Source organism: Carya illinoinensis, chromosome 3, assembly GCF_018687715.1.
Source record: "Carya illinoinensis cultivar Pawnee chromosome 3, C.illinoinensisPawnee_v1, whole genome shotgun sequence".
NCBI classification, from domain to species: Eukaryota; Viridiplantae; Streptophyta; class Magnoliopsida; order Fagales; family Juglandaceae; genus Carya; species Carya illinoinensis.
The window spans coordinates 1436123-1461524 of record NC_056754.1 but is presented as its reverse complement, the minus strand read 5'-3'; the positions used below and the strand labels follow the sequence as shown (position 1 = coordinate 1461524).

Genomic DNA, 25402 nt, shown 5'->3' with positions numbered 1-25402 from the left:
TTTCTTTTAACTAATGCTATCATTTACAGTGTTTCTATGCACCGTACGTTGAATATGTATGGTGGAGCAGTAGAAGAGATCAGCAACCTCTGTTGACAGAAACCTCAGTTGGAACATTTTTATATGTCCGTGCATGCTAGGACGCACTCATTGTATATATAACATGCAGGCTCTTAATGCATCGATCGATCTGCTGTTCAAAGACCAGCAAAATCGCAAGCAAATTTCATGCATATATAAGAAGGAAACATAGGATACAAATTCCATCTTAAGGTATCATCTTTCACGCATGTAGCTAAAATCCTAGCTAGTATATTCCAAGTGTCAAAGACTCAAAACCCTAAACAGCTACAACTAATATGCTAAGCTCAGTTGTTTTTCTTTTTCCTCACATGATATGCTTCATTGCGGCTGCTAGTCTCGATCGGTTATTTCGCTTACACAGAATCTTACTGCATGCATTCATGTGGGCTATTTCAATGAATGTTCAAGTGCCTTCATTTTACTAGATTGTTGAGCTATGACACTGGTTGTAGATGCGTTTTGGGATAAAACAATCTCATATCCATCGTTATACGATTCCATCCCTTCAGCCATGATTTGCCAAACTAAACCCCCGCCAATTGTTCCTCCATTTCTGGCCAAGTTGTAGATGTTTGTATAAACAGTGTTCAAGAACGAGTCCCTAGCGCTTATACTATACCCAGAATCTTTATTTGATTTTCCAAATTCAGCGAAGATCAATGGCTTCTTTAAAACAGTCCTCGAGTCTGTCCAATGACTCGTCAACCACCTTTGCATGAATGTCGCTTGTGCGTAATCGTTCTGTCCTGGAAGCCTGTTGAACATTGCACAATTATTTAGCCTAAACGTAAGTGCCCTTAATTACTACGTTACCGTGATATATATATATATATATATATATGCATGTATTTAGGATCTAATTAATGATCACTGTCTTAGTGAACGTTTCCCAAAGATGCAGAGGCACTTACCAAGCATCAGGATAAGCATGTATGGTTGCAAAGTCGATCTCTTTAATCAGATGATTGCTTATAAAATCTGTTCCCACTTGGTAACCTCCTGGATTATATTGCTTTCTATCTTGAATCGAGTCTCCATAGAAACCTTCCATGCCGATTCCCAGTAAGTGTTTGTTGTCAATGGATTTAACATGTGAAGCCATCTCTTGAACCCACCCCTGTTTAAACATAAATATATAATGAATTTATCTGCAGTATCTAATGCTATAAATTATTAATAAAGGCTGATACTGCTCACGTTTATGGTCTTGCCAGAAGAATCGACTTGGCAACGTGGTTCATTCATTAGCTCCCAAGCCATAATCGTCGTATCATCTTTATATGCAATTCCAGTTACGGTATTGATCCTTGTTAGCACTTTCTGTGAGACGAACAGAAACAGAACCCCAAAAAGGGAAAAGTATTAAATAAACAAAAAAAAGTAACTAGCTAGGGATTACCACATATGTCGATGTTATTTCTACATCATTACGTTGCAAATGAAATCTCACAAAGTTCTCTGTAATTCAATCGCTAGTTCTCTTATAATATAGTACCTTGACATGGTTCTTGTAATAAACTTTCACAACTGCATTTGTGTAAAATTCGTCATCACTGTTAATGGGGATGCCAGCACTTCTAGCCCATTTCACGTACTGAGGTCTTCCTCCGAAGTCTTGGTAATTGTTACTCAAAGCCAAAATTAGACGAACTCCATACTTTCCGGCCTCCGAGATCACAAAATCGAGTGCCTGCAGAGAATTTGTATAAGTAATCACCATTATTTCATAATAAGCTGCAAATAGATCATGCATCGTACATGTGTGTCAGTCCAGTTTAAACTTTACAAAACGTCAAGTACTACATGAAAACATTCGATCTCCAAGAGAAGTCATATATGTACATAACCTGAAAGACGTGCTCATCATAAACTCCCGGAGATGTTTGCAGTGCTTGGTAACCTCCATCACTAAAAGCCCATGTGCGGCAGACATTGAGCCCAGAAGCTGAAGCCGCACGAAATACATTCGATACTTTGTACCGTTGTTCACTTGGCTCTGCTGCAATATACATCATCCAGTATGAGTTGAAACCATTGAAGAGGAATGGGGATCCATTTAGTACAAAATGGCTGTCTCTGGTTTGAATGAATCCTGAAGTTACGGGGACCCTAGCTTCACAAACTAGCACCATAAGAAGGAACATCCCCCACATGCAGCTTATCTTCCCCTTGCATGCCATTTCGTTTCGACGGTTTGTTTGATGAGCCTTGAAAGACCAGGTATGGTGAACTTGCGTTGAACTTGTTGGTTATTAATAGGACACAGAGAGAGATAAGCTTTTGGTATGGTTACTGCTACATTGAATTATATAAAAATAATTTTACAGATTTACGTGATTTCATCTAATTTATGATATTTATTTTATAATAAAAATAATTTTATAACATCACAAATGCGTTAATTTATGAGATATATAATTTTTTATGAATAAAGTACTTTCTTTTGGTTAATGTTCGCGCTGACTATAATGATCATGGAATTGGGTGAAGACTTATGATGAGATCTAACAGAAATTTCTGTTTATTTGCCTTGAAATTAACTGTCCGCTAAACATGTAACATGCCCAGTAGAAGCAGCTAATGGCGCTCATACACGTGGGTAATTTCTGATGACGTGGACCCTCACAAGTTGGTATGTGTTGGCCCATACCAATAAAACCAGTTATCTCTTCTGGATTGCTATATAGTACGTGTACGTGGCAGTACTTGTCATGCATTTTACTTTCCTGTGAAGCTGTGCTGGCATGCAGTGTTAACGCAAGATTAGATGCAATCCCAAGTGGGAATCCATGCAATTCTCCTGCACAGCACAAGTAGGACATATTTACACACATTAAGAATAATTTTAGTCATCATTTTCATACACCATACAATATATATATTTCTTCTCTTATTAAATATATGGTGTATGAATAATGAGTAAAGAAATTTAATTAATTTAAAAAGAATAAAATTAGAAAAATTAAAATATATGTATAATATATAATAGTGATGATGAGTCAGCAGCATCCTGCATGACCCTACGAAATAATATTATAAATGATTAATGCTTGGCTGGTGAAAATTTGAATGCAAGTAACATTCTTAAGATCAAGCTTAGCTGCAAAACTGTCTTTCATTATTCCGCGGCCCTTCAACTTTCTCACTTTACTCTAACATGATAAGAATTGATTTGTTAATATCCAATATCCTTCATTAACTCATCTCTTCAAATAACATGACTTCCGATCCTTTTCAAGACTTGCTAACATATATGCCTTAATTTATTAATTTCGTCTGAAAAAAAATGGGAGTTAGCCGTTTTGACAGTTACATATTAATATTGCGACGTTCGGATTATATATATTAATGCACGAGATGCGCTGTACGTTTTCTTCTTAAAATAGTACGGAGTAGCACGTGGCTGACGTTTAAGGTTGTTATAATAAGAGTCTCGCAGTTGATCATCCGCTAGCTATAACAACATGATCAACATTCCACGTATGATTACCCAACAACCGGGCCATAAGTGCGGCAGCTTTCGGTCGGACCATACACACAATCCATCCACATTCCCCACACGCGCGCGCGCGCGATAAGATAATAGATATGGTTGAGTACTATTGCTAGCTACGTACCATGCATATATTTTTAAAAGGCTAATTAATAATATAATTAAAACTCTATAAAAATCTTATAAAAAATAATAACTTCTCATTTTCAAACAATATGAGATCTCATGCACCACCAACTTTTATGTTTATTATATGAGATATCACATAATATCTGATCAGTTGGAACTTGCAGATATCAGACCAGTTAGCTAACAACCGAAATCCTACAAACATGCATTTTCTTTCTCATCAACTAAAGCTTAAGCGTATGCATGTGAGTGTGGATGTTAATCCGATTCTTGATCATGCATGCAGTTTTTCTTTCTGAAAACACATGCAGCTAACAATGTTTCTGAGGTGACAGACTTTAAATGTTTACATGCAATTGTTTTCATGGTTGATATTGGGCTTCAAAATTGGGCACTATAGCTGGACCAAGATTGGGCTCAAGTCTAGATACTAAGTCTTGATGCTACGTGCATGATAATCGAGTTCCCTTAAAGTAAAAACATATATTGCAGAACCCATATTGAAAGAATATATATAAGACAACACATGATCTGGGTCCAGTAATCGAACCATGCTTAATTAACTATCAGATCAGGTATTTACTGCTCTTGGCTCCGAAAGTTTGGTAGCTAGACAATTACGTACCAAACATGCACTCGGGCTAGGAAAGGCATGTAACTTAAAAATGAATATTAATTATTAGAGTAATAAAACATAAAATGATGAAACCCGATCATAATTTACCATATATATATCATGATGCCGTATTCCATAACGATCTGATCGATCTTTAGGCAAGTGAAGATGGTTCATGAGGAGAAAAAATATAAATATATATATATATATATATATATATAAGATGGTCAAATTAGCACACCTTTTGTACGTAATTTGTAATATTATATATGGCAATGTACGTAAGAAATGCTCCGAACAGAATTAATGCACAGGTTGGCCGTCACCAACGTCATGTATAAGCAATTTCAATTGCTGTACGTAAGGACGTACTTAAGGTTGCTTGATCAATCAATATGCTAGTACGTACTTGGAATCAAACATTGTAATTATATTTGGAGTACTAGTCAAGCTTATAAGCAATTATTGATAGCTTGGATAAGGGACTATATTTATTATAAGCAATATAAAAATGCATCAAAAGACGTAAAAAGCATTCAATTCCAATGACCTTGTTGCCAAGAATTCCATGGAAAACTTCAAAGGCTTCAGTTTGCAGCCATCACTAAAAAATCTTGTTATTATGAGGAGGAGACTTGCACCGATTATTGCTAAAGATTTTCCTCTAATCAAGCTAATTAAGATTAATATCCAAAAGGATGAGGCTAGCTAGCCGTCATCTCAGCCAAACAATCTTTTGCTAATTTTGCGCCAAACTAGCTTACTTTTCTAGCTGGTTCATTGAGTTTATGCACGTCGCTGATATGTATGCGCATGCAAGGACATATGAAGGAGCCACATAATTTGTTCAAAGCAAGCTGGCAATGATCTAAAATGTGTACGTGTCACATGTCCTCATAAAAATTCATAAAACTGTTTGTATATATAAAAGATGCAAAAAAATATAATTACCCTAAATTCGAAAAAGAAAATCCTAGCTAGATGATACTAACATATATATATATATATATATATATATAGAAAATCCTCTCTCTCTCTCTCTCTCTCTCTCTATATATATATATATATATCTTTCTGGGAAACCCAAAACGTACAAAAGGAAGAAAATTTACTAGCAAGCGGGGAGAATATTTGGGAATGGCAAAGACTTGGTCCTAAAGAATGGGAAGAAAGGGTAGAAGATCCCAAGAAATTAAGAGAATCAATTGAAAGCAATTACAAACTACCAAAAGCAATATTCACTGGTCCCTACACACAAATCAATTTATCTTAAAACCATGGCGCCGATTTCTGAGCGTGATCCAAGGACCCGTAAAGGCGCGCCATTTGCGCCTTCCATTAACTGATCTACACCTTTTGACAACGAGAACATATAGAATTAGGTAGATAGAGAATTTCAAGATACTTGCCGTTGTTTTTGGGAATTTTTTTTTTTTTTTCAGTTATAGTTTCTTGATAAGTCGCTCAAAAAAAGACCCATAATAAGGGACATTGTCTTCCACATTCAAAGGCAATTTTGTACACTAATGGTCTGGCATAAACCAAACACGCGAGGATTAGTAGTGCACGAGTAACTCGATGTGTTTCTTCAAATTAATAATTAGCACTAATTAAATGGGTCCTACAATGGGAATAAACTGCTATGATATATATCAATCTAATTTCAACTTTATGATTATTATTTTTTTTTTAAAAGTAATATTGGTGCGGCGCCACTAGAATCAATGTACTAGCTAGCTAACTTCAGCCACGAAACAGCGACAAAACTGTGTAAAACAGTTGCTGGACTCGCCGAAATAGATTGGACATGGATGGATATGATTAAGGAATTTGTAGACATTACATAAAGGTGGGTAAAGATTAGACAGAGTTCACCCAACAAAAACTATATATGTTTATCAGTTATTTGTTCATTAATTAATCCTTGTTTAATGTTTGGGTCGCGTCTCTACCACATGACATACGTTTGGTACGTACTAGAAGTCTAAGGTGAAAGTACTACAATAATATTTCAGCTAATTCATTTGAGGAAGCATCCGTAGGTTTTCTACGTCAAGATCCCCCTTGTATTCTCAATTTCCCGACAGTTACGAAGTTGATCAATTACGTTCCCCTTTGTCCTTTCGGGTAACTGAATTCCTAGACTATCATGATTCGTGACATGTGCATGAATTATCATGTTCTTAAAGTCATGATCGTAAAATAAAAAAGAAGATAATATATTAAGGTCAATGGCCAATGCCGCTGTACCATCTTATTAGTGAAGCGGGATGTGCGGTACTAAGTTATATATATATTGGGATTTGGCCAAACACTAAAACGTGCAATCAAATGACTGAACATATCAAGTTCCTAGTTTGAAACTAATTACAACTTGACAAGAACAATAGATAAAATAAAATTAAATTAAAAAAAAAAGAGTAATTGGCCGGCTGGAGTAAACATAATATAGTAATGCTATATACAATCGTGGAGTGTACAAACGTTACGTAATCGCTTTAAAAAAGAGTGAGGTTCATGATTAAAAAGTTTAATTATTTTTTCATGGGAGTCCCATATTAATTTACATTTTTCAATATGACTGTGTGGTACTTGCACAACCACGACTGCAAATATCATTTATCTTAAAGCATATGTTTTTTGAGGATAGAACACCCTTATAGAGATCAGGTTAATGGAGCTGCAAGTTTCCTTAGAACGAGGTCATAAATTAAAAGTTGTGAAGGAGTGGCTTCAATTTCAGAGGCTTACTAAAGAGGTTAAAGGACGTCTAGTTTTAGAAAAGAATAACTGGAAGGTGTTGGAGGTTTGGGATCATGATTTAATATTTCCTGCACATCGCTCGAGGATAGAACACATTTGTATGAAGGTTAATTGGAGCTTACCGCAGGCAGATAAACAAGATCTAATGGAGTTGTGGAGGAATGGCTTCAATTTCTGGGGCTTCCCAAAGAGGTTAAAAGGATGTCTAGTTTCAGAAAAAGCCAGCTGCCCTTATATATATCAGGTGTAAATATATAGCATTTGTTTTTGTCCTCCATTGGCATACAACGAAATGGTTGTGCGTGTTCTGTTTTTTGTTACCAAAACAGAAACAAATTAATAATAACAAGAAGGAAAAAAGTGCTAAAATAAGCAAGTTGACAAATACAATTAAAAAAGATAATTATTAATGGAAAGAAAAGCCTTAATTTGCGCTAAATGTACAGTACGTTAGGCCTTCGGGTTCTTATATATAAGGGCATCATGTCATCGTCTGAGCAAAGTTAAAAAAACAAACCATCTTGAAGCTTTAACGAGTACCAATGGCAATGATAAGGGGAGCTTCTTTCTGCCTCTTGTTTTTCTCTTTTTTCTTTGCTTTGGAGAGTGTCCAAGGCAACCCCAACTACAAAGATGCCTTAGCAAAGTCCTTATTGTTCTTCCAAGGGCAGAGGTCTGGGAGGCTCCCAAAAACCCAGCAAATTACTTGGAGGTCCAACTCTGGTTTATCTGATGGACAGCCTGCCCATGTAAGTTGTTGTCATTGTTCTACCATTTTGTTTTGGTCCTGTCACGACTCATTAGAATTGCAAGCTTCATTTCTTTACTTTTCTTTTTTATTTTTACAAAATATTTTCTTTACGTTCAGCTTAGGCAATATTCGACAGTGAGTTCATGCACTCCATTTTCGTTTTTTCTTTATTACCTCCATAATATTGAAACCCAAGATATGATCACCCCATTGTGTTAAATTTTATTTTGCATTCGTTATGCCATGCAACTTCCTTTGACCATCAACAACTCTCAAAATATCACTTATATTTCCATGAATGCAGCCAGCCAGGCCGTTGAATATATCAAAGACTCAATGAAGAACGTGAGATCTGATGAAAATTAATATTAGTCGTTAAGTCTGAAAGTACCATAACAGATCAAATTTCTTTGACATTTCTCCATAATTAGTCATGTCTTCTAGCTTTTCCTTATTCTCTCCCCTGAAATCAGAGTCTTCTGAAAAACAGCAGCACCTGCTCACACAAACCCCCCCTCCCCCCCCCCCCCCCCCCAAAAAAAAAAAAGGAAACTATTTTTGAGGGTTGAAGGCAAGGTAAACAGTTCCTTGTGTGTGTGTAAACAACTTCCTCTTCTTCTTTTTTTCTTTTTGTGTGTGTGTGTGTGTAAGTACCCCAACATAGTTGACCTAAAATAAATAGATCGAAACTCTGTTTTGAATAATATAAGGGTCTTGTAAAAACATGTGTTAGCCGGTGCAACAAAATAAGGTCATTTTGTACACAACCCTATGTTCTATTGTCTTGCTGTCTCAAAAAGTGATAATAGTTTGAGCTTTTTAAAAGAAGTTTTGTATCATTGGCAGGTGGATTTAACTGGAGGTTACTATGATGCCGGAGACAACGTTAAGTTCAATTTTCCGATGGCTTTCACGACCACTATGCTTTCATGGAGTGCGCTCGAATATGGAAAGCGAATGGGCCCAGAATTACAAAATGCAAGGACCTCAATCCGATGGGCAACAGACTACCTCCTAAAATGTGCCACGGCCACACCCGGAAGGCTCTACGTTGGGGTTGGCGACCCAAATGTGGACCACAAGTGTTGGGAAAGGCCTGAGGACATGGACACGTCCCGCACCGTGTATTGGGTCTCTCCTTCCAACCCTGGCTCCGACGTTGCCGCTGAGACTGCCGCTGCTTTAGCTGCTGCTTCCATGGTTTTTAGAAAGGTTGATCCGAAGTACTCGAGGTTACTTTTGAAAACTGCCAAAAACGTCTTTCAATTTGCAATGCAATATCGTGGTGCTTATAGCGATTCGCTTGGCTCTGCTGTCTGCCCATTTTATTGCTCATATTCTGGATATAAGGTACAATGAAGAACTCAATATAATGTCTTTTCTTTTAAGTAAGGCATACACTAGTTTTTACTTTGCAAAAGCATTCATAATTGATATATTTTACCACGAAAATATTTTTTTGTCAAGTTGAACCAAGTAACATAAAAAAGCTTGCAAAATGTTCTCGTGTATACATTAGGTGGAAATAAACATGACTCCAAAGTCTTGAGAGAATGTCTATAAGAGAAAAGTTTTTATAGAAGTTAATCGATTATTTCTCTTGTATAATTTTCAGGACGAACTGCTGTGGGGAGCTGCTTGGCTTCTAATGGCTACCAACGATGTTTCTTACTCCAATATCTTGAAATCCCTGGGAGCTGATGATGGAACCGATATGTTCAGCTGGGACAACAAATTGGCCGGTGCTCGTGTTCTTCTATCAAGGGTAAAATAGCCAATCATGTATTTTGATAGACAAAAATAAAAACACTACTAGATTTGCACAGAAATCTGCCAATTATGCTAGAAAATTATGAGTTTTAGACTTTGTAGTTTTCCCTTGTTTAGACTTTTTTAACAAGTTGACGTGGTGGTTACCTTCATACAGAAATCCTTGCTTAGAAATGATAAGAACTTCGATCCATTCAAGCAACAAGCTGAAGATTTCATGTGCCGCATTTTGCCCAACTCTCCGTTCTCAAGTACACAATATACACAAGGTAAAGTCATAATTTCATAGCTTCCTGATCTCCAGAATGAATTGGTATGAATCCACCAGTAACACCACATCTAAATTGTTTTCCTATATAATTAATTGCATTGCAAAGGCCTCGTAACCTTAGATTTTGAAGGTTCCTACAGCCGTTCAAGTTTCCTAGAGCTTGGGTATCCGTTTCCTAACCCCTATGACTTCTGGGTTTCAGTAGTAACCATCAATTTCTTTGATGTGAAGGTGGGCTCATGTACAAGCTACCAGGAAGCAACCTTCAGTACGTTACATCCATTACATTCTTGCTCACGACTTATTCCAAATACATGTCCGCCACGAAACACACATTTAACTGTGGCAGCCTTTTGGTCACTCCGAGTTCACTAAAATACCTTGCAAAGAAACAGGCAAGTCAATGAAGATGCTATGTCCTTGAAACAACTCCATATAGTCACTTTTCTTATTCCTCTTTTCAATTTTTCCTTTCGTCTAAACAGAATAACACATGGATATTGCAGGTTGACTACATATTAGGAGAGAACCCACTAAAACTATCGTACATGGTTGGATATGGGGCATATTTTCCGAAGAGAATTCACCACAGAGGATCCTCATTGCCCTCATTGGCAAGCCATCCACAAAGCTTAGGTTGTGACGGCGGTTTTCAACCATACTTGTACTCATCAAACCCCAATCCTAACATCTTGACTGGAGCCATTGTTGGTGGTCCGAACCAAAACGATGGCTACCCAGATGACAGAACTGACTACAGTCATGCGGAACCTGCCACGTATATCAATGCTGCTATTGTTGGACCTCTAGCATTTTTTGCTGGAAGCTATACCCGCTGAGGAATATTTTCTTAAGACAGGAGTTGGTTCAGTATATGTCTGTATTTAACCCCAAACTAGGCATGTACCACCAAGAAATAGGTGGATGATGTAGTTGTGTTTGAATTCTCTCCGGGATAATCCCGTGTTCCCAAAATGAACAACTTATGTGGCAAAAAATATAGTGCGACACAAAATAATAGGGAGATTTCAATTCGAAGCTTTATCCGCATGTTGGAGCATGAAAAATTTTATGTCTTACTGAGAGCAGAGGTGGCGAGAAGAAAACTACTAAAAATGTACATAGCCTTACCCACAAGGTCCCAACCATGGAACCATCACAATCATAACCATTTAGTCAACTGTCAAGTAAAGATGGAACAAATTAAGAATAATCACAGCACTAGATTTCTCCAAAATGATAACCCATGGCAGACACATTCAACATGCTCGCTTCACTGAAAGTCATAATTATCCAATAAAACTCTTGCATAGAAACAACTATTGGAACAAGTAATTTTGCAGCCTAGAAAGGCTCATACTCTAAGAACAACTTTCATAAATTCCCATATCACATTCTCTCAGTCCGCAAGATCAGTCGATTGGGAAAGATCCAAACATTCGACACGAGCAAAGTAAACCCACTTCATGTGCCATATTAATGACCTTAGAGACATCATATAACTTAATAATGAATATAGACATTTACCAGGGGGTGTTTAAATTTTTCTCATTTCCCCATTTTATTCTCATTCATTCCTTTTATTTGACAAAATTCTACTTGTGCCATACATTTAAAGACATCAAAGAAAACAAAGTTAGCCAAGTGATCACAAACAAAGACCCTCGACCCAGTCTCTTAGAAGTCACAGACCTTAAATGGTCAAAATCTCAAGCATTTTTTTTCACTGCCCCTGCCATACAAGACCACACAATTACACCTACTCGTTTGACCTTTCTCACATGCCATCAAAACATCCCTTGATCTCTAATAGAATCCCCCCCCCCCCCCCCCCCCTCTTTTTCCTCGAGTGGGGGAAATTCTAAACCATTAGTCATTTGGGTGAGGCTATCATGAAAAGTGGTTTTGACCTTTCTCACATCCCATTAACATGCAAACAGAACCAATATCAGAGCATTAGTAGTGGCCTAGCCAAAGTCATATTTTGGCCAAACTATAGCTAAGTTGCTTAAAAACCTCATACACTAGACTCAACAATTCTACTTTAGTTTTAGCCATCCCCTTTACACTGGCCAAATATAGCCAGCCCAAACTGCTAGACAAATAATATTTTGGCCATAAAATAATCTTCCCGCTTCTATCTTCATCGCACACCACACTTGGAGAAATAAAACATCAACCATTGTTACTGTAGCCTCCCAAAGCTTTTTTAGTTCTTTTTTCAAGGACCCCTATTCTTTTTTCCGGTAAGCTTCTGCTACTTAATGTTCAGCCACAGCAAATTCCTCCGATTGCATGATTTCTTTTTAACATTTCAATAAATTAATAAATATTTTCTAATTTTTCTAAATCATCAAATTAGACCAAGCAGGTTTTGTAGTTTTTCTTTTCCTATATTGTCTTCCACTTTTCAGGTTGGCTCTGTATTGAAATTTTCTTGGTTGAAATTTTAGAGATTGGAGTATCATATATAGTGGAAATGGACTAGATAATCAATATTTTAATAGAATAGCGATAAATTTGGATTATTATTTGGTGTTGTTAACAAGTAACAAACTAAATTTATAAAAGTGAATTTTCTAGTCAAATTTTGGCCAAACTTTGACTAGGCCACTACTAATGATCTCAGGTGCTAAAAAATAGGTTTTAGAACCAATCACTAGGAAACATGGTATTGAAATATTGGAGTCAAGAGTAACTTTAACTAGATGAAACTACAACACCAAAACATAAACAAAGAGCTACTCCCATTAAGTCTATGTTACAGAGAATAACAAACATGATGGGCACAACCTACGGATAAGGCTTAGGGCTAACACAAATTAACTTACTGGTTAGCACATCTTCAACTATGCTTCACAACAACAGTGTCACTTATGTTGATTAGATTATTAGAACGACTCACCAAGGTGGGAGTTCCATCTCTAACAATCTAATAAGGTTAACTGTAAGATGGAAAATAGATTGGGTTACTTGTATCGTGGCGGCGAGACCTAAAATGGCTAATGCTATCCAATGTTGTCCCCAAAACTCTCCGACTGTATTCATAATTGTTGCCATTGAAATGGGATCCGTATCCATTAGATTGATTAATTACACCAGGGGTGATCGGCACTGTATTAAAAAGAAGCTCTTTTAGAACATGTACAGTTACAACTTTTTGGGTGTAAGGAGAAGAAAATAAGGAATTAGAGAGAGGAAAAGAACATGTAACCTTGAGAAGGACTATCGTGATAAGCTGAAAGTCTGCAATGTGCTGACAACTTCGTGGAGTGCTGAGAAATTTCCATATCGTTAACTGGCACAGGGTGGGACCTTGGTTTATGAGATGAATTTGATGTGGGTGTGACCGCCATTGGAGGTGAGGGTTTGTCTTGCCCAGATATCTATTCACCAAGGAACATATGTCATAATGAAAAGCATCAACCAAGCTGAGGTTTCAAACTTTGCAAACCCACATAGATTTGTATCTTTCAAATTTTCTATGTAACTAGACCCAGTTTTTCAATATATTGCTGCAAATGCCATTCTACTACTAATCAATTAGAAGACTACCATTTGCACACATGCCAGCCATTTCATCAAGAGCACAAAATCAAACTGGTGATTCCTCAATCTGACTAGGTTAACTACGGAATACGTCTCCATCACATCAAGCCTCGTGTACTGATTGGATATAGGCTTGGTTAAAGTACAGCGAAAAGAACCCAGAACATAAAAGTGCTAGGGAAACTAAGATAGTAAACTAGACTGATACAGAACAATAATAATCCCAGAAGAACGAGACTATGTAACGCAAAATGGCGCTCAAAAAATTACAGCAAGTGAAAGCCATAGGTAACAAGGACATACCGCAAATTTCAGTGTTCGGCTGTAGAGAGTCACAAGGCCAGAGAAAAGCCTGACAGCATAGCCTGCAACCTCCTCAGTTTCGTATTCTGCAAATGCATAACCTTTGGGTTTATCTGTTTCCTTGTCTCGGGGAATGTACAAGTCGACCACCCGCCCTGCTTGAATCAAAATATCATACAAGACCCTATCACTCACCCTCTCATCCAGATTACCTGAGTACAAGCAAATAATATACAAGTCAGGAAAGAAAAGTCTTCCTATGAATTAAAAGGGATGGCAACAGAAGCCAAATCTCAGTAAACCACATCATAATATACTTGTTTCAAATGGATGAAAGTATGAGGAAAAGTATAAACAATGCAGGGAAACAATAGGTCCACAAAAGAACTTGTCTCACCGCTAAACAAACCCCCCCCCCCCCCCCCCCCCACAAAAAAAAAAAAACCCAAAAAACAAAAAGAAAAAAAGTTTGCTTCTGGTGGGACAAATTCTGAATTCATCTATTCCTCTAAATAATGGGCAACAAGTAGTAATAACCAATGTACATAAATAATTAGATAAATGCGATAAGAGGATACTGGCCAGCAAAAACACAATTAATGATATTTGCTGTTTTAAGTAAACATAACTAATGATATTCAACTGGCACCATAGAATTTAAGTAAACACAACTAATGATATTAAACTGGCAGCATAGAATTCATCAATTTGTAAGGAAAGAAATCAAGAACTTCATGTATAGGGATCCTTTATTAACTCAAATAGAGATAACTTTTCACGCGCACACAAGGACTATAAATTCTCAACAAGTTTCATATCCAGGATCAAGATGTTTTAATGAAATAGTAGATAATCATCTTCAGAATTTTTAGTTTTTTGGAACCAGAAAACAAAAAACCTCCAATATAAGGACCATTGCCTACTTCGGCTGTTACAGGCTTCACTCCAGAAAATTCATAATAAACCTATAAATTCTCTTTAAATACCCAATAAAATTCATAATCAACCTATCAATTTTCTCTTTAAATACCCAAAAATAAAAATTCCTCGGCTTTCTAGTCAACCGAAGCAATCAACTTTATTTTCCAACCAAAATTACAGGTACCTACAAAAATATCGGGTCCGTTTGTTTCCATAGAAATTTTCTCGAAAACAAAATCTTTATTCTTTGATTGTTCATATATCTCGATTTCTATGAAAAGAAAAAAGTATCGCGCCTAAACAAAGATAACGAAAAATAAATCCAAAGCGAAGAATGTTAAAGGAATTGTCTCGAACTTACCAACGTACACGGTGGAACCTGAGCTTCCGGACATGGTTGACGTACTCGAGATTAGATCGTGATGCGCAACCCTAATACGAAAGGACACTGTTCAGAGATGAGATCCAGCGAGAGACTGACTTCCGAGATAGATCCGTCAAACACGTTTTATCTTTATGTTGCAATCACCGACATTTGATAGTGGAATGATTTAATTACAACGGTCCTTAATCCTATTAAAGAGAGACAAGTGGATAGGATTATTATCGTCACGTCCCCGACTTATCAGTGCGACCTCCGGTCAATATTATTTATTATTAAAATTTTACTATGTACAAAAAAAAATCACGTATTAATTTATATATTAATATTAATTTATTTATATTTAAAATTTAAATTAATATTATTTTTAATAAAATTTACTTTTTGATCAATTACATCACACTAATGCACAGATTAATGCATAATTATGCTTATAATTATATTTTTTTTATTATTAATAAGAAGTATTGTATATATAAAAATAAATTTATAAATTAATTTACGAATTTATTAAATTTGTTTTATAATAAAAATAATTTTATAATTAACATATTGCAAATAAAGTATATAAATTTATTTTTATATAATTTTTTTGTGACTAAATTATTTTTCTTATTTAATGACTTTTAATTTCTTAATCTATTGTTCATTTCTCTTATCAAAAACAAAATCTAATGTTCAATTAATTTTCTAAATATTATTTTGTAAGATGTTAATTGCTTTCATAATACTAATACGATCGTTTATTAAATAAATTATTTTTAATAGTATTTTCATCTGATAGCACTCATGAGTCATGACAGCACTTGCTAGGAACTAAAGTCGTTTTTCTTTGTGCCTCTCGAGGAAATGTTGATGGCTATAAGCAAAGGATTTCAAATTCTAAAATATTCAAATTAAATTTCAAAAAGATTAAAAGTTTATATTTGAGAATCTCTCGGTTTCTTTGTTTATATTGAATTTTCTGATTTTGAGGGAAAATATATAATATTATATACTCGTAATTGGGTTTATATTATATAAAATTTGTACACAAACAAATATCAAATATTATTAGATAATTTAGATTTTAGAATAATGGTGTGTTTTTCAAGCTTTGATGCCAAAAAAACCAAATCTTTCTTGCAATATACAACAAACTCGGAGTGATGGTGTTGGCAGCAAAAGATTGTATTAACATGAACAAAATATCATATGACACATCTTCCAAGTGTGAAAACAAAAACGAAAATAAAGAAAATCAAGAGATATTTCGTGTGCCCTCCGTGGCTGTGTCTGTCTACTCGATAGAAGCGTGTTGTGGGAGATGTCGATCCTTTATCGTGATACTTCTACCACCCATGGGGGACATGACCGTTCATGCTTACTTAGGAGTAAAAACAAATCCACTTAAAAAATAAAACATGAACGCGCAAAAGTGGACATGGGGAGCTAGATTGTGCTGAAGGTTAACTGAATTTCAAGTAGGATCTAAGATACGAAAATAAGTAAAAAATAACGCTCTTTGAAGAAATGGGGGGGACATTATGATGTATGACGAGGGAAGTGGCGGATGTGCGCGTCGACGAGGCAGAGTGGGAGACCAAATGACTTGCCGTAAGCTGTCATCGCCCCTAGCGTGGCGTTTCTTTATTTGTCCAACGCTGCAGCACATGGGAGCGATTGACCTCCCTCTTTAATTATTTGAAAAAATCCAAAAACCAGAGGGATTTGGAATTCCCTTTGTAAAAACCGCAGAGAGAGAGAGAGAGAGAGTAGTAAATGTAAATAAGAGTGTAACGACAGACATTCGGTGGAAAGAAATAGGAAGCCGTTACAGGAGAAAGTGACAAGGAGGAGGAAGAAGATGAATTGACGAGTATTAAAAACGACGAGTGGGAGGAGGAATGATGGATACATATGCCCAAACCACAAGGCAACGCATAGACAAATAGAATCGCCTTTCGTTATGCCTTGTACATGACGCTGATTCTGCCTTCTCCGATCTCCATCCTGCTCCAAATTTAAATATTCATATCCCAGTTTCTTTTCGTTGTTCACAATCCTCGGTTGGAGCCAAACCAAGCCAATAAAAAAAATTTTAAAAAAAAAACCGAGGTAATTTGAATTTGAATCTCTCTGTTACTGTGTACCCATCTATTCTACTTCGTTTTAATCAATTATTTTCTTGATTATGTTTGTTTTAGATCTAAGAGTGATTCGATTTATGTGCTCGAGCTGAATCGCCCACCAAGATCTCCTTTCTCTTTCTCTCTATATGGGTTCCTGTTCTAATCTACCTATATATTGTATGTATGTTTGTTTTTTTGGTGCTTTGTCTTTCTTTGGATAAGGAACAGATCAACTCAATTAAGGGAAGTAATTGGGTACGCGTTCTTTCTTTAACGTGTTTATATGGGTGGATATGCTGTATTCGATTGAATTTTGTTCTGCCGTATTTTTGTCCTTTTATTTAGGTTTTCTCTACAACCAAACTTGTCTGAAAGGAATGCAATCTCATTGCTTGTGGCCTGTGCTTGAATTTAGTCAAGAAAACTGGTTAGGTGTTGTCTCTTTCAGTTTTCACCATCGGTTTCGGTGAAATAGTATTTCTTCTGAACCAAGCGTATTTTGCCTCACTGCAAAGATGGAATACTAGTCGAACAATTCCCTTTGTGATTACTAAGCATATATATATATATATATATATATATAATATGAGGGTCTATTGTGTTACGTAGAGTCTTGATTTTGGAGCTACTTATTATGGTCTTCCATGGAAGAATGCCCATTGTCACTTCAAAACGTGGAAGCGATGCTGCTCTAAACATTAAAATGGATATATTTGCGTGTATTTGAAAATCGTATAAAGTTAATTAGCTGAATCTACAAGCTAAATGCTATTTTGTTTAATTCAAAGGTAAACTCTACGAATTACAGCCATTAAACCTGGATCGTAGCTTCATTTACAAACAATACAGCTCATTTAAATGTTTTTCTTTTGATTCTGTTCATATATATGTTGTATCATTTTATTTGTTAGAATTTGTGTAAATATTGAAACAAAAGAAGGTTTCTGTATTATGTGGTGCAGGGGATCTCCTGTTTTCTTTAATTGCTCAACTGTCAGCATTGGACCGGATTGATGAGCGATGCAGAGGTCACGTAGAGCTTTTCTGCAAAGAAGAGCTTTGGAGAAGGCTATAAGTGGAAGAACTAGATTGTACAAGGTTTCTCTTTCTTTGGTGTTTGTTTTGTGGGGGCTTGTCTTCCTTTTTAGCTTATGGATCAGTCACGGCCATGGTTATAGAGGTAAGCTTCTTAAACTATATTTTATTTATATTTAAGGTAATAGTAGGGGCCTTTCACTGTTTCTTCCTGTTTTCTGGTTAGAACGGCATTCCTATGCTTAGCATAAGGGTATCAACCATATTTAGCAATCTAAAGCCTACTCCTTTCTTTCTGGCTCCTTGGCTATGCCCATGATCTATCATTTTGGACTGAGTAGCCTCCCCTTGATTACTTTTACTGGAAACATCGACCTGGTTGCCAAAATTTAGCCTCTAACCTACTTCTTCGAAACTATTTATTCATGTTATGCTGTTTGCTATATGCTACTTCTTTGAGTCTATTACTAATAAGCTAGGGATCTGATGAGAGCCTAAGCAAGCTGCGTTTTTAATCTGATTCGATACCAATTCATGGCTGGTACTTGGGGAATACCAAGAACCAATCACTTTTTAACTGTATCTTTGAGTTAAAGTATGCATTTCAAAAGAAAATTTGACATTAGGAGCAGTGCTTTTTTTTTTTCATATTATCATTTTTTTAAAGCAAATTAACAGCTAGATATAAACTTTAGATCATAATAGACTGAAGAAATTGATAACTAGGGGGAAATATGACAGTGATTATGGCAATAGCCTAGATGAAAAGGAAAAAGCAGCCCAGAATTTGTAAAACCAAATCAATGAAAATAGGAGGCTAAATGGAGAAGATTATTTGATGGCAACTAATAGCTCAATTGGTGCAGATGCAGTGAGACTTCCAATCATATTTGATAGGACTGAGTTTTATTCTGGTTGTGTCTTTTCGTTCTTCAACTCTTGATCTATTGCCGTGGAGAACATTTTTTTTTCCAATTTCTTTGTTTCTTTCCATTATTCAGCCATTCAGTTGCAAGCATCATTTCCTGTTGTTTATTGTGTTATAGAAATTTTAAATGGTTGTGTATATGAGTTTTTTAGAAGTCACACGCACATACAAGGCTATTGACTGTGTCAAAGATGCAAACCCCCAAAGTGGACTTTTAGTGTGGGTGTATTTTCCTCTTTCCGATCCACCAAAAAGGGGAGATGATCCTTTAGGTTATAGCTACTTCACTTTCAGTGTTCGATGTTTCCTTTGAACTGATACCCAAAGATTCCCTGTAACTGGGCGAATATTTGTCATTGTTAAAGATGCACCCGTCTTTAGTATTATTTTCAACAATGTGTTAAATTTTGGGAAGTAATATATTCATGACTTCTTATTAGCTGATCTCTCTAATTTCTTTCGGCTTAGATGAATCTGCTGTATTTTTTGCTGGCACATCAACTTGGGATGAAGCTAAGGTGGGATGTAATGAACACTCATATACTACAGATAATCATCCACCAACGGAGGCTTTGTGTACAGATGCTGCTGAAACCAGAGGTTATGGTAGTAAATCAGTTGCTGATGATGGCAGCACAAATTATGTCTCAGTTGAAGTGAGCAGAAATGATGTCTCAACTGTTGGAGAGCAACCTGCAGTGGAGAACTCCCTTTCTGCTCCGAAATCGGAAAATGACGCTCCAAAGAATGATCGTCTCTCTCACACTGTCCCACTTGGTCTTGATGAATTCAAAAGCAGAGCCTTTAGTTCTGTAAGCAAATCTGAACCTGGTCAGGCTGGAAGCGTAATACGCAAAGTTGAGCCTGGGGGTGCCGAGTACAATTATGCTTCAGCATCAAAAGGAGCAAAGATTTTGGCATTTAACAAGGAAGCCAAGGGTGCCTCTAATATCTTAGGTAGAGATAAGGACAAGTATCTTCGGAATCCCTGTTCTGTGGATGAGAAATTTGCCATTATAGAGCTTTCAGAAGAAATCTTAGTAGATACAATTGAAATAGCTAATTTTGAGCACCACTCTTCTAATTTGAAGGACTTTGAGTTGCTTGGAAGTTTGGTTTATCCAACAGATGAATGGGTCAAACTAGGGAATTTCACTGCTTCAAACGTTAAGCATGCACAGAGGTTTGTTCTTCAGGATCCAAAATGGGTAAGATACCTAAAGTTGAATCTTTTGAGCCATTATGGTTCGGAATTCTATTGTACATTGAGTTTTGTTGAAGTTTATGGTGTGGATGCTGTTGAAAGAATGCTGGAAGATTTGATAGCTGCTCAAGATAAAAAGTTGTATGTGCCCGAGGAAGGAACTGGTGACAAAAAGGAAACACCCTCCCAACCAGAGCCCACAGAGAGTGTTGACCTTGATCAAGATATCACAGAAACTGAAATTACTTCTGCACGTGAAACTGTAAAAACGAACGTGCCTGATCCAGTAGAAGAGATGCGTCACCCACAAGTTGGCAGGATGCCGGGGGATACGGTTCTCAAGATATTGATGCAGAAAGTGCATTCCCTGGATTTAAATTTATCAGTTTTGGAGCGGTATTTGGAGGAATTGGTTTCCAGATATGGCAATATTTTCAAAGATATCAAGGAAGATATAGGAGAGAAAGATGTAATTTTAGAAAGGATCAGGGAGGACATACGGCATCTTCTTGAAAATCAGGAAGTCATTGTATGTGAAACTCTTACCTTTTAGAATCTGGTTTCATGTTAACACTGTTGTGTTTGGGAAAATGATAAACCTACAACTATTTTACAACTCTATTTAAAATGAAGGGTAATTATGTAAAATTGAAAATATTTTTTAATGAAGTGGCACAATTACATTAGTTGATTTGAAGTGAGTTGTAAAAGAGTTGTAGGGGTATCATTGTCCTTGTGTTTGTATATACATCAAGATCAATTTTGGTGTTATCATTATTTGTGTGATTAATTTTGTAACGGTTTGTTTTAATTGCAGGCTAAAGATGTTGGTGATTTTATTTCTTGGAGGTCCCTTGTTTCATTGCAGTTAGATAATTTACTCAGGGACAATGCTGTTCTCAGGTAGAATACGTTTTCTAGTCAAATTATGATCCTTTTTTTCAAAATACCTTGAGCAAACACATTCTACAGCTCCTGATCTTAGGATCTGTTTCTGTTTCTGGGTGGGTTTCTTTGGGTTTTGACTTTGTCGGATATGGAAGAAAATATAGTGCAACAGGGCAAAGCTGCTGCTTGTTTAGTGTGTTTCTATCAACTCTGGCACAAGTTAGGATGCTCCTTATGCGTGGGTTGGGATAGCCTCCCATTCCACCTAACTAGATAGCCAGAAGGTAAAGACCCAGATAGGATACTGGATCAGGGCTGAAATGTCCCATGAGTCTGGCAGAGAGGTGATTGGACTCGAACTTTTTTAATCGGTAAAGAACTTTATTGATGAGAGAAGTAGGCATGGCCAAAGAGCGGCGATTGAACTCAAAATTGAGATGGATAATTTGGGTTGGCGAAAGGAGAAAAATTGGTAGCTTGAATGACGACGAGAATATTCATATGTTGCTTTTGCACATGTTGGAACCTTTTTACGGTCGAGTCTTTACATTTCGGGAGATGTCAATTTCCTTTCCTAGTTGTTCAAATATGACTTATATGTGTGATATATATATATGGCATTATTCATTGGTTAGAAGTGTAAATTAAAAAATACTATTGGTTTATCTAGTTGTTTTTTATTTTGGGCTGCTTATCTAGTGTATGGATACATGCAAGAGCTGATAAATGCTATTCATTTGCAGATCCCAGGTTGATAAGGTCAAGGAGGATCAGTTTTCAATGGAGAATAAGGGTATTGTGGTATTCGTTGTATGTTTAATTTTTTCAGTTCTAGCTCTTGTGAGATTATTTCTAGATCTGGCGGTAAGTGTTTATATGGCATTGAGTGTTCATAGAATAAATGAGTCCGGGAAATTTTGTTGGATGAGCTCGCCCTGGCTGTTCTTGCTATTTAGCTGTAGCACTATTATCTTCATACTATCAATATAAAACACATCTTGGAGTTACCCAGCTTTCTCGTAGTGAATGATTATTGCCCCTCAGTGTGGCTTTCTTCATAAGAGTCTTCACCATACTGTCCATTCTCTATTACGGAACAGACTTTTAAATAGTAAAAATAGTCCAATATTAATTGTCGTTGTCACAATCCTCGATTGCTATTATTACTATTATTATTATTCTCGTAAATATTTTTACTACACTTTAACATATATGATTAATAAAAAAAAGATATTTTTTAAAAAAAAAAAGGAAAATGAGAGAATTCAACCTGATCTCCGGGAATCTAGAGACGTCAAAAGTTTTCTAAAGAGTTTTTTATACCAAATGAAAAAACACCAGTTATTATTGGAAGAAGATCCATACTCGAGATTTTCTTTTTTTAATCTTATTTGCCATTCTGGGGATTAACAAACCTTACTCTCGACGAAGCTTTGCATGCAAGAACCTCAAAAGAAAAAAAGAAAAAAAAAAAAAACTAGAAAAGAAAAGAGCAAAGCAGCATATAAAATATCTTCGTGGCTTGCATTCAATGCATGCAAGATACGATTAGCAAGTAACGAATGATCCTCTCCTTGAAGAAATGAATCCCTAATAGGCGATCCTTCTGTGTCATTCACAGAACAAAGGGAACAGTGTATACAGAGAAATGCAATTTTCTGACAAGCGGACTTTCTGTTCATTCTACCGACAGCAGTCTTCTTTAATATTTTTTATTTTATTTGTTGTGGTAGCCTTGGTTGTTATGATCTCAGTGATACAGCGCACACTTGGTGATGAGAGGTCTTCTGAATTTTTCAAAACGCCAGATTCTCCATATAGTTCTTCCTCCACCCTCCCTCAAACCGTAAGTCTTGTTTAAGAAACAGTGAAACACATATTTGCTTAGTTTCTATATATGTTGATATATTCCGTTTTCTGTTTAATATTTTGAGTCTTGGTTGTTGGGTTACAAGGGAGAAAGGCAAGAGAGAATAGAAAAGAAGAAAGAATCAGATAAAATCAACGTGACGACAGGGAAAAGCAGAGTAAAGAGACAATACAGTACGTTAGAGAAAATTGAAGCAAGTTTGGGTATTGCCAGGTCGGCCATTAAAGAGGCTGGTCGAACCCACAATCTGACGTCAACCCATGATGACCCTGGCTATGTTCCTCGAGGTCCAATATATGGGAATGCAAATGCTTTCACAGGTACCATTCGATTCATCATTAGTTGTCTTTCTTCTTCTTCTTCTTCTTCTTCTTCTTCTTCTTAATGATTTTTTTTTTTTTAATGTTATGGTACTTGTTTCATTAAAGGAGAGAAAAAAAAAATGTAGGAGTTATTTAGAGATGGAAAGGATTTTCAAAATAAATGTACATGAAGAAGGAGAGCAACCATTGTTTCATTATGGTCCATGCAAGAGTATATATTCCACCGAGGGAAGCTTCATTCATGCTATGGAAATGGAGAATATTTATAGAACCAAAGACCCCAATAAAGCACATGTATATTTCATGCCATTTAGTGTGGTGGAGATGGTTAAGTATCTCTTCGAGCTCAATTCCCATGATATGGATCCCATTGGAGCTACTGTTGCTGATTATGTCAACGTCATTTCCAAGACACGTCCCTATTGGAATCCAAGCCTTGGTGCCGATCATGTCATGCTCTCTTGCCATGATTTAGTAAGCAAGATCTCTCTCTCTCTCTCTCTCTCTCTCTCTCTCTCTCTCTCTCTCTCTCTCTCTACTTTTTTATTTTTTCCTTCTTGAAGCATGGTCGTGGGTTTGCAAAGAGACCCACTACCATTCGTGGCCATGATTCTTTGCCAGAGCAAAAGGACCCAAGTACCCACTACCCTCCTTGTTCTTTATTTTGGCCTGATTAAAAACGTGTCTTATTTTAGTTGCCCATCTCCTTGGTAAAAACATTTTAAAGTAATATAAAGTAACAGTAAAGAAACTAGTAGCTGGTATAAGTACGACCAAAATTATAGTGAAATTAATGCTATATATAACTTGGCCAAATGCCTTTTGTTAATTTTATAGGGGCCTTGTGCATCTTCATATGCTCCTTACCTATACAACATGTCCATTAGAATATTGTGTAATGCAAATACTTCCAAAGGATTTGTTCCTTCTAGAGACGTTTCATATCCAGAAATCCATCTCCTAACAGGGGAAGTTAGGGGGCTTCTCAACGGCCCCTCAACATCTCACCGACCCATTCTGGCCTTCTTCGCAGGCGGTCAACACGGCCACATTAGACCTATATTGTTGAAACATTGGGAAGAAAGAGATGAAGATGTGCTAGTATATGAGTGTCTTCCCAAGCGACTGAACTATAACTCGATGTTTAAGTACTGCCTATTCCCAAGCGGGCCTGAAGTAGCAAGCCCAAGAGTTGTGTAGGCAATATATGCAGTGTGTGTTCCGATGCTGATTTTGGATGACTATATTCTCCCTTTCAGCGATGTTCTAAACTGAGAGTTATTTTCTATCCAAGTGAAAGTGGAGGATATTGCCAATATCAAAGACATACTTAGAGCATCTTTGAAAATCAGTACAAAAGATTGCAGAGGAGGGTGAAGCAGGTACAAAGGCACTTTGTAGTGAATGGACCTCCAAAGAGATTCGATATCTTTCACAAGACCGTTCACTCTATTTGGCTTAGGACGTTGAACATCCGCTTAAAGGGATTAGGCTTACCATTGACCATCATATAAATCTTCTATCAACAAGACTACAATTTTTTTCTACTTTTCCTCTCTTTGCCTTTTGACAAGCGCATTGACTTTGTTGAATAGATCAGTTAATTCTGTAATTTTTTAAGGAATAAAGTTACTAATGCCAATCAAGTTCGCTTTTCTTTCTTCTTCTTCTTAGTTACTTAATCGATTCAAGACAGGCGATATGGGCCGGCTTGAATCTTCTATCATCCGAGATGGTGAGGTTGGATGTTTAACAGCTTCCGAAATTGTTTTAGCAAATAAAAGCTTTGGTTTAATGTGGAATGGAAAACATGCTCTGCAATATCTTGGGCATAGGCAGAAGACAAAAATGCAAAGGCAATTATTGGAAAATAAGAGGGCTCCGTATTCCTTCACAAACCTGATTTATTGGAAATGCAATAGCTTTTGTAAAGACTATATAACGTTTAGATATAAAAACAGTTTCTTCGTATCTCAGCTCCTCATTACAACTTTTTTAAATTTACACAAAA

The 25402-nt window shown here is 36.5% G+C and overlaps 5 protein-coding genes and 1 pseudogene across 7 annotated transcripts; 4 read left to right on the top strand and 2 right to left on the bottom strand.

The window, feature by feature from the left end:
• Positions 1-49: 49 nt before the first annotated feature.
• LOC122302342 (mannan endo-1,4-beta-mannosidase 5-like) lies at positions 50-2393 on the bottom strand. The gene is made up of 5 exons (XM_043113550.1): positions 1932-2393; positions 1580-1774; positions 1282-1404; positions 996-1201; positions 50-838 (listed from the first exon to the last, which is right to left on the bottom strand). Exons 1-5 carry the CDS (start codon positions 2262-2264, stop codon positions 472-474), a joined length of 1224 nt encoding a protein of 407 aa, XP_042969484.1. The 5' UTR covers positions 2265-2393; the 3' UTR covers positions 50-471.
• Positions 2394-7598: 5205 nt separating this feature from the next.
• On the top strand, positions 7599-10921 carry LOC122302341 (endoglucanase 9). Its single transcript, XM_043113549.1, has 6 exons — positions 7599-7834; positions 8683-9186; positions 9452-9601; positions 9764-9875; positions 10109-10272; positions 10384-10921. The coding sequence occupies exons 1-6, from the start codon at positions 7628-7630 to the stop codon at positions 10714-10716; spliced, it is 1470 nt and encodes a 489-aa protein (XP_042969483.1). The 5' UTR covers positions 7599-7627; the 3' UTR covers positions 10717-10921.
• A 1686-nt stretch (positions 10922-12607) lies between these two features.
• On the bottom strand, positions 12608-15174 carry LOC122302343 (RNA-binding protein 7). Its single transcript, XM_043113551.1, has 4 exons — positions 15012-15174; positions 13730-13941; positions 13092-13263; positions 12608-12991 (listed from the first exon to the last, which is right to left on the bottom strand). The coding sequence occupies exons 1-4, from the start codon at positions 15043-15045 to the stop codon at positions 12819-12821; spliced, it is 591 nt and encodes a 196-aa protein (XP_042969485.1). The 5' UTR covers positions 15046-15174; the 3' UTR covers positions 12608-12818.
• Positions 15175-16746: 1572 nt separating this feature from the next.
• LOC122302339 (SUN domain-containing protein 4) lies at positions 16747-22205 on the top strand. Of its 3 annotated transcripts, XM_043113546.1 has the most exons (6): positions 16747-17129; positions 17219-17398; positions 18106-18323; positions 19575-20839; positions 21128-21213; positions 21942-22205. In XM_043113546.1, the coding sequence occupies exons 3-6, from the start codon at positions 18164-18166 to the stop codon at positions 22186-22188; spliced, it is 1758 nt and encodes a 585-aa protein (XP_042969480.1). In that variant the 5' UTR covers positions 16747-17129; positions 17219-17398; positions 18106-18163; the 3' UTR covers positions 22189-22205. The 3 variants fall into 3 exon arrangements, with proteins under 3 accessions (XP_042969480.1, XP_042969479.1, XP_042969481.1); XM_043113545.1 differs by lacking the exon at positions 17219-17398; XM_043113547.1 differs by lacking the exons at positions 16747-17129; positions 17219-17398 and having other exon boundaries at positions 18084-18323.
• Positions 22206-22344: 139 nt separating this feature from the next.
• Positions 22345-23516, top strand: LOC122305806 (probable glycosyltransferase At5g03795). Its single transcript, XM_043118350.1, has 3 exons — positions 22345-23044; positions 23154-23409; positions 23497-23516. Exons 1-3 carry the CDS (start codon positions 22847-22849, stop codon positions 23514-23516), a joined length of 474 nt encoding a protein of 157 aa, XP_042974284.1. The 5' UTR covers positions 22345-22846.
• Positions 23517-23643: 127 nt separating this feature from the next.
• Positions 23644-25046, top strand: LOC122305805 (annotated as a pseudogene).
• Positions 25047-25402: the final 356 nt, after the last annotated feature.